The sequence below is a fragment of the Epinephelus fuscoguttatus genome, linkage group LG17, assembly GCF_011397635.1.
Source record: "Epinephelus fuscoguttatus linkage group LG17, E.fuscoguttatus.final_Chr_v1".
NCBI classification, from domain to species: Eukaryota; Metazoa; Chordata; class Actinopteri; order Perciformes; family Serranidae; genus Epinephelus; species Epinephelus fuscoguttatus.
In genome coordinates, this window is record NC_064768.1 from 24,674,923 (window position 1) to 24,684,418 (window position 9,496).

The following is a 9,496-nucleotide window of genomic DNA, read 5'->3' on the forward strand; positions in this document are numbered from 1 at the left end:
ATAGCTGCAGTCCCAGAGCAGACTTAATCACTATTTCCTTGGATCCACAGGAATTTACTTCAGTACTTTAGAAGTGTAATACAAAGAGGTGACTCTGTGAGTCTGCTCTTGTCTTGTCTGTCTTTTCTCTCTCTGCCTGCATCTCTGTGGCCCTGTGAGCTATCCCAGCATGCTCTTCTCACGCTGTAATGTCACACCTGAGTATAAGGTGACTCTCTGGAGCCCGGGGCTCTGAGGTCATCTTTACACCACTGTGCTGGGAGGAAAGGTGCACACACGTCCACTTCAACACAATACAGTATATGGGTTGCTATGTATGTGTGTGTGTGAGGGGTGGGCAGCAGTGTTGTGCGTATATGGACTCTCATGCCAATGAGACAAGACCACCCTCCCATTACCACCCACCATATAATGATATCTCACCCTTTGTTTCTTCAGTCTGCAGCATGTGCAGATGCTTTTTCCACAAAGGACAAGATCCTGCAAAATACCTCTTCTCAAGAGAGTAAAACACGATCCTCACACACACACACACACACACAGAGTATTGGATTTTACTCTCTGAGTGTGTCTGTGTGTGTAAGAGACCTGATTACATAACTGCCATTATGTTGTTAGGAGAGATAACACCCAAATAATAATAACTGACAAATACTAATTGAGATTTGCCTAATGAGCCAGACAAACCTGCATGTGTATGTTATCAAATGTGTGTGTGTGTGTGTGTGTGTGTGTGTGTGTGTGTGTGTATTCTGGCGCTGACCAGAGCTTGAGACCTCGGCAGGAGACTCTGAGAAGCATTACAATCAGTTTTGAGCGCTGGGTGGGGCATTATCACAAACCATCAACAACTCAGGTAGAAGGAAAGTCCCCACAGCGTGTGCAAGGTTTTTCATTTATTGTAAGTAACTGTATGTGTGTGAGAGAGAAAGAATTGACGGCGTCACCACATATCTGTGACAGGTGTTGTCATTCTGATGCTATAATTACCACTGTCCTGAAATGGTGGTAATGAATATTGAGGAAACACCATGCATAGCTTTACAGGCAGGACAAAGACTGAGTAAACAAGAGTCTGACTTATCAAACCACCGTCACACCATCATCTCTGTTACCGCAATAACTCCAATACTGGTATGGATTATTGCTCTCACATTTAATTAATAATAATTAGCTTGAAAAGCAAGAAATGTTTCACGAACACAAGACCAAAATTGCAGCCATTCAATAAAAGCTACTAATGAGAATACTTTGATAACAAATCAAAAATTTTAAACAGTTTTTGCTCCAACACATTACAGGCCTTCTACGTTTAGACTGGAGTTGTGCCTGCCGGGACCTCGGGAAGTCCTCCTGGCGCTTGTCAAAAGTTTCTATGTCAATTATGTGGTTGAGCTTGAAACCACGCAAGCTTTTTATGTAATTAACAATGACCTAAAAACAGGTTTAGTGTGCAAAGCACTTTCCAGTCACAGTTAGAGATCAAATACAGCGTTACCCTCTCTTGAAGTATGAAGGTGACACAGATGAGTGTTTGTACTAATAACTCAGGCTTTAAATTTCCATGAATGTCATATGCAGGCCTAAAGAGGGTGGACAGGACTGACAGGGGTGCAAACATGCAGCAATGCAACGATGGATATCAGTCACCGGACAGAACAGGCTGACAGAGCAGTTAAAACATTTTTCAGACGAGTGCTACCTGGTCATCATAGCTGACTTATTTTATTATGTTTAGATAGGAACTGTGAGGAGCCTGTTACTTAAAGACATCTGGAGGGCACAAACAAATACTGTGCACTATGTTAAACTTTAACTCGATTGCTTTATTGATTCTGCTTCCATTCAGCTGGGAAACTGGTTGAGCAACAAGGGTATAATATTATTATTCATATGTTTTAGTGATATGGCAAAATTGGTCCTCTGGGCGATAGGGATAAATTACAACTCATGTTTCATCAGGTCATCAGGATGACTTAACTCTCTGTTTTCCAGTACTCAGATACTGAAGGAACACTTCACCATCGAAATGATCATCAATATATTGACTAGTCATGCCGTGTGACCATGAATTTGTGAATGAACTCTCACACAACTCATGCAATATAATCCAAGTCTCATTTATCCAGTCATATGCTCAGTACTTCCCAGACACATGCGTTTTCATTAAAACCTCATTATTTAAAGGTGCAGTGAGTAGGATTTAGGGGGATATATGGCAGAAATGGTAAATAATAATCAAAATATTCATAATATTCATTACTTTAAGACTGCTTGTGTCCAACCGGTTCTTAAAAAAACCCGGGATGGATTTCATCATCTCAGAAAACTGTTTTTTGTTTTTTTTTACAGAAACAGAATAAAATAAAATAAAAAATAATAATAATTCCACAAACACAATCCCTGACAAAAATGACAAGTGAGACAAGTAGCAAATTATAAGCAAACAAAACCATCATCCAAGCAAAAACCACCACCAACAAAAATAAACAACAATAGAGTATACCCGCCCCCAGGCCCCTACCCAACCCTCCCTAAGAGTGCATTTAAACTAGAGTCTCAGTTAGATTCTCTTTCGAGATGAGAGACCAAAGGTCGCCAAATTTTATGAAAGTCCTTCAGTTTATCTTTCAGAATAAATCTAATTCTTTCCAAATGTCAGGTGGTTGTCAAGTCAGTCAACCAGTTCTTGAAGGAGGGCACCTCTTTCTTTTTCCAGTAAAGTAAGATCAGTTTTTTTGCCGTTATAAAACCATACGCCAGAAGACACTACTGTGCAACATTTAGCCTCCGTAACTCATCTGATGTTCCCAGAATTATTAAGATAGGATCTGGCTGCCTTTCATTTCTAAGATTCTTGAAAAACTGTCTCAAAGCAGCTGCTTGCTGCTGTGGATAACAGCATATTTGATAAGTTTCAATCTGGTTTCCGCCAATATCACAGCACTGAGATAGCCCTTCGACACACACATGCTCAATTCTTGTGCTGCTGGACTTGAGTGCGGCCTTTGACACATTTGATCATGACATTCTTTTACATACACTGAGGCACTTGGTGGGTGTATCTGGTACTGCCCTAAACTGGTTCGCTTCATACTTGTCAGTCAGGAAGTTTTGTGTGTCCTTTGATAATGTCATGTCATCCATTTCCCATATCAAGTATGGTGTGCCTCAAGGGTCAATCCTTGGTCCTATCCTCATTATACATGCTCCCCTTGGGTGATGTCATCCGTCAACATGGTGTTTCATTCTGCTGTTACACGGAGGACACTCAGCTGTACCTTCCTCTTAAACCCACTGACCTCAGCATGCTGAGCTCTCTAAGGGACTGTCTGTGTGACATCAGAAATTGGTTGTTGCTAAATTTTCTTCAGCTCAAGTCTAATGAAACAGAAATCCTGGTAAATCAGTCACAGCTTATCACAAAACATATACTGCCATCTGCTGGTAACCTGTCACAACACATAAAGCCTTTTGCAAGAAATCTTGGTGTCATATTTGATAATTATTTATGTTTTGAAAAACATGTCGTTAAACTTGTCCAATCATGCTTTTATCTCCTCAGAAATATTGCTGAAATAAGATCTATTTAACTTTTAGAGATACAGAAACTGTTCTACGTGCTCTTATCTCTTCACGTCTTGATTATTGCAACAGCCTTTATTCCTGTCTCAATCAAAATACCTTTCAACTACTTCACATTGCTCAGAACTCAGCCGCAAGGCTTTTAACCAAAACCAAGAAGCACGACCACATCACACCAGTTTTAGCCTCTTTACATTGGCTCCCTGTTTGTTTCAGGATCGATTTTAAAATGTTATGAATTACTTAAAGCTCTTCGTGGCCTGACTCCAGATTGCATTTCAGATCTGTTAGTCCCTTATGAGCCCTCATGTAGTTTGAGATCCTTGGGCAGAGGTCTTCTGCTTGTTCCCAAGTCTACGCTGAAGGGGACAGAGCCTTTTGTCACCAGGGCCCCGAGGCTCTAGTATAACCTGCCTGAGGATATGAGGCTGTCTGAGTCACTGGCTTTGTTTAAGTCTCTCCTAAAAACATACTTCTATCGGAAAGCATATCCTCAGTTTATATCTATTTTATTGCTATCTTATTGATTTTAATGCCCATTTATTATCGCCATTTTAACTTGGGCCCTCCGTATTTTATCTTTTACTAGACGACATTGTATGACTTGTTATTTGTTTTATTCTTTCTGTGTTTTAATTGTGTTTCGTTATATTGTACAGCACTTTGTAACTGTGTTTTGAAACGTGCTATATGAAAAAAGTTTATTCTTATGTTATTATTATTATAATTATTTTTTCATTAGTTTATAATCAGCTGAAACAAAGAATCATTATCTTTTCGTTACCTTAGAATATTAGTACTTGTTAATATCTACATACAGAACGGGGCCTCTCTCACGGCAACTCGTTTTCACTCTGAAGTCATGGAAATTTCGCTTGGGCAGTGACTGGCAGCATCACACACTGACAAAACAAGCTGTCCTTTAACGTCAGCATGACACCGTTATAGTTTAAGGGCACTTGGTGGCGTCAGGGGGAAATGTGGCAGGACAAGAACAAAAGTTAAGGCAGCGAAAGCCCCAGTAGGGCAGGTGGGAGTGGTGGTGGATGGGTCAAACAAACACATAACTTTCTCCTGGGAGAGTGGTGTTTGCGTCCCAAAACATTATAAAGCCAAACCCTGTTCTTTTTTCCTAAACCTAACTACATGCTTTTGTTGCCTAAACCCAACCATGTGCGGAGGGAAAAAAAACATCAATTCGTGTTGTTGTACTGACGTAGTGTGTTTATTTTAAGAGACAGTATGGTGTCCCAGAATGTCAACAACCAACACACCCAGGGTACATTTCATGTCGTATCTGGACATGGAAGGTCCATGACCACACAAGGTCAGAATGTGTTGCCCACGGAGTCGGCCGTGTTATACTGTAGCCCAGATAAACCAAACACTGACTCTAGATAGGACCAGTCATGTTTTTGTGTTTTTGCACCTTCATAGCTGGATGCCAGTAAATCTCACACACTGGACCTTTAAACCTGAACTGAAAGTGAAACTTATCTATGCTCTCCTTAAAGTCAGACTGTAACACTAAGGTTGTTTTTTTTCAGTTAAAAAAAACATGTGTCTGGGAAGAACTGAGCATAGGACTGAGACTTCAATTACACTGCAAGAAGTGTGTGGGAGTTTGTAAAAAATTACATTTTGATTTTGTGGCTGAAGTATTCCTGCAGACGTATATTGTAATACAAATGGAAAGCTAATCCAGTTTGCCCATTTCTGAGAAAAAGGCAGAGGCTTGTGGGATATCCCAGGATTTCTTAAAATACTTTTTTTCCAGGGTGCACCAAAGATGCCACCCGCATGTTCCAGTGCACTACAATTAGGTTCACTTCAGCATGTGGTCTGTGTGGAAACAACCAGCTGTCTTACACTGCCCTCTACTGAACTGACCTGAATTGAACCTGACTGTGTTAGCTTGGTTAAGTCCAGACAATTATCTTCAGTTATTTTCATTTCTACAGTTCAAGAAAAGGGACAAGACAAAACTATATAGCCTACATGAGTATTGTGTAACAAGCAACAAAGACATTAATAATGTTTCAATACAGTGTCTGATTTCCGTTTTCAGTTGTATGTGTGGCACCGTTTTACTCCATTTGCACTTGTGAATGTAATATTTTCCATATAAAATAAACAGGTTCACTATAAAGTAATATCATGAATATCGATCTTTAAGAAATATTCTACATCTAACCAAAATAATTGTATAGGCTACACACAGGCACATAAAATATGTGACAGATAGCCTAGTTTCAGTTTTGTTTAGCTGGAATTTGCTGTCATTGCGTCACACTTATAATGACGTTACTGTAAATGAAACACAAACTGCATCAGTTGAAAAACGTAGATGAAGACGCTAATCTCATTATTATATGCATAGGAAAATGTGGATTGAGGAAAATGTAAAATAGACAAATGATTCAACGTGTGCTAAGACAAAAAAAATGCAGAAAAGTAGATGAAAATAAAATGTAAAAATCCGAGATAAACAGAAGAGAAAACTGTGTAATCTGATTTCAGAAAAACTGATTTCAGGTAAAGATAAGACGAAAAATTGGGTTATAGGGTTTCATTTGTGATGAAATGCCTGTTTAACCTTCAACAGTCATTTACTCTACACAGTCATTATCTGTGGTTATAGTAAAATAACATACTTGCACACGTGTAGCAACTAATCCAGGCTGTTGCAACGCGCTGTTGCGTTGTTTCTGCATCACCGTGCACGTGGATGCTGCTTAAGTTTCGTTTTCCAGACTACCAGCTGCTGGTGCATAATAAATACAGAGACTTCCTACAGAGCGACATTCACAAGTCAAACGTCGACTCATCTCGTCCACCAGAAGCTCATCGAAAATCTGATCAACAAACATGAGCAGATCTACAGGTAACATATCTTTTTTTGTGCAATGGTGCTGCAGTGCAATATTTGTTTTGGTTAATTTGGCGCCACCTTAACAACGTCCGTGTTTACTATTAATAATCGGCTATTTTTAAAGCAGTTTTTTTACATTTTGGTGTGATGCAAATTAAGCATTTTTGATCAAAAAGATAAAAGAAGGGTGTGACCCTATTGTTTTCTTTTATTCCCCTCTACAGCAGGGGTGTCAAACTCATTTTAGCTCAGGGGCCACATACAGCCTACTGAAACCACTGCATAATAATGCATAAATATATACCCTCTCAAATTTTTCTTTCGTTTTGAAAACGTTCATCCTTTTTTAAAACAAAGAAGAAAGAAAAAATAGTGCAAATTCAACAGTATGTCTTAGTTTTTCCACCTTCAGTCAGTCCATTACTCACTTTCATGTGACTTTTTGTGGAAGCTATTTAAAAAGCAGGTTAATTTATCCCCCTGCCTTACAATCTGAAGTTTTGTCAGTGCCTCAGCAGCAGGGTCTCACTAACACTGTTTTAAGACTAAAGTCCGATACAGATTCTTTTGTACTTAAGCTGCTGGTTGACAATATTTTACACCATGTTCAACATCTTAAAATATAACCACAGAAAGTTTTCATTGTTGTTTAAGAAAGCTGGTCACAGTGGAAAAGCTTCTAAGGCAGTGTTTTACATGAAGTATGTGCTCACTGTTTAAATTGCCCCTGAAACCTTTCAGCCTGCATCACTATTAGGTGTGCAAAGACATCTAGGGCCAGATTGGACTCTTTGGCGAGCCAGTTCTGGCCCCCGGCTGTATGTTTGACACCCCTGCTTTACAGTCTGAGTTTGGTTATTTTTACCTGCAAGTCCAGTGTTGTTACAGATATTTTTTTTCGACTGTAAAGCTTTTTTTAAAAAAAAAAAATCACTGTATTTTCATTGGTGCAGACTGGGTTGCTCCTTTGTGGAAAGAGACGTTTGAGGAGTTGCTCTCTGATGACAATGAGCTGGACTATGGAGACGAATGGACTCTTAACTTTGACTACAGGCAAACAGACAAACTAACCACAGAGGAGAAGAAGAGAGGCTGGAAGATCTGCTGCCACAATGCCCATGCAAAGTATGTTGTTCTATATTCTCAAAGCATTACGATATTTAACTTTGAACTATATATCTAATGAATATACGAAGGTCAGCACATCTGCTGTAGTGTGGAAACTGTTAACAGAGTGTCTGTTTTTCTATCAGTAGTAGTTGCAATAGCAGGTTTGTCTTGTTGTGCTTTGTCAGACTGCTCATTCTTGTTGCCATCCCAGGTCATATGATTAAACAATGGTGTCATAAGGCGCAGGTCATGTGCGGTATGAAAACAGTGTCATTTTGTGGAAACACTTGGTACTGCACCCTGGGCAAGGACTGCAAAGACAAGTTATCCGGCTTTATGGTGACTCAGAAGAGAATATGATCTAAAGGTCCAGTGTCTAGGATTTAGGGGGATGTAAAGTGCCCCAGGAATAAGTTTGTAAATCCAAAATTTACCAGTTTTAATCACTTGGTCTATTTGTTTCAGAGAGGAAGAGACCTCTGCGGCTAATTCAGCTCCCGGCAAAAACATCCTGAACATTGAACATTGAAGGAATTCTAACCTCAAAAAGTTTTAGCTGCAATCTGCAACCTCACCTCTATATGCCTCTACATCCCTATAAATCTTACTCTGAATCTTTAACCAGCAAAGATGTGTGAAGACTAATCCTTTTCAGTTGAAGTGTTAGTTTAACGGTTCCATAGCATCCATAGTTTACAGGAAAAGCAGCTGACCTGTGAATAACTCAAGTAGAGTCTCACAAACCCTGAGAAGCTCTGTGCCTCTGACTCTCATCTATTGTCTTCTCATTTCCCCACAGTTTCAGGTGTGCATCCTGCAGAAACACCTGGCCTTCAGCACGGGTGGTGGTGTTGTTCCGTTACCGGCTACGACGTGACCGGGGGACAGTGATCATGCGGCCCTTCGGACAGACCTGTCGACAATGCCAAGACGATAGGTTTGTTCTCCCTGGTTTTTCAAACGACGAGGTGGAACGTGCACTGCTCAACTTGTGCGCCAAAATCCGGAAGAACTGCTATGGAGAGGACAATGATGATGGCCCATCAGCACCATCTAACAAGAGGTGGACCAAACCGCATGAGGCGGCCCTGTGTGAAGCTTGCCAAATGGGCATTTGCTGCCAGGATGACAAATAGAAGAGAGAGAGTGTGTGTGAGTGAGTGATGAAGAAAGACACTGACAGGTTGGCTGAGATGACCTTTGCAGTTTGCACATGCCCCTTTTTTCCTAATAATTTTAAGTTGGCTAATTTTCTTGTTATAGCCTTACAGTTAATGTTGTACTATGGCATTTTATTTACCATTAAGACCAATAATAAAACTGTTCTGGCTATTTTTTTATTTATAAAGATTTTGGACTTAAATTTTTGTTTTTGTTACTAATAAAGTCTTAAGTTTGTTCATTTTTCTGTGTCTGGCGCTGTGTTTGTTTCATGGATTTATGAGTATGGAGGATGGAATGTAACTAAACACATTCACTCAACAATACTTCCATTTTATACTACTTATAGTATCTATAGTATATATATTCGATAGCTGTAGTGACTACTTTTTAGATAAGGATTTCACATGCAAACCAAATCATCAGCTTATTAAATATGTAGGAGTCATAGAGTAAACCCACCTAGTTAAAATTATCTCCATCTTGATCGTCTTCAACATAAAAATATTGGTTGTGAATGAATACATCAGTATTAACAACCCAGTGATATAAAACACTGGCTCCTCATCTTGGAGTAAGAACATCCCAAGGCGTTGCTGGATCAAGGGTCACACTACAAAAAGGTTGGGGCATTTTTCTACAGAGTTATAATTTTACTTTGAGTACATTTTACTGAAGATACTTGAAATCAGAACTTTTACTTCTAATAAAGTATTTTTGATGCGTGGTATTCTTACTTTTACACAGTTACAGCATTTGAACTCTTCC

General features: G+C 39.5%; 2 protein-coding genes across 2 annotated transcripts in view; both read left to right on the top strand.

Annotated features, from left to right (window-relative positions):
- Positions 1 to 6,415, top strand: part of si:ch211-199g17.9 (uncharacterized protein LOC108180085 homolog) — a 37,850-nt gene extending 31,435 nt beyond the window's left edge. The window contains exon 12 of the transcript XR_007451456.1: positions 6,339 to 6,415. The gene's annotated coding sequence lies outside the window, so the exon portion shown is untranslated. The remainder of the gene's footprint in view (positions 1 to 6,338) is intronic.
- On the top strand, positions 6,340 to 8,969 carry LOC125904480 (receptor-transporting protein 4-like). Its single transcript, XM_049601900.1, has 3 exons — positions 6,340 to 6,469; positions 7,411 to 7,582; positions 8,367 to 8,969. The coding sequence occupies exons 1-3, from the start codon at positions 6,454 to 6,456 to the stop codon at positions 8,701 to 8,703; spliced, it is 525 nt and encodes a 174-aa protein (XP_049457857.1). The 5' UTR covers positions 6,340 to 6,453; the 3' UTR covers positions 8,704 to 8,969.
- Positions 8,970 to 9,496: the final 527 nt, after the last annotated feature.

Coding starts and splice junctions, on each gene's coding strand:
- LOC125904480 (XM_049601900.1), top strand. Junction 7,583..8,366: donor TGCCACAATGCCCATGCAAA/GTATGTTGTTCT, acceptor ATTTCCCCACAG/TTTCAGGTGTGCATCCTGCA.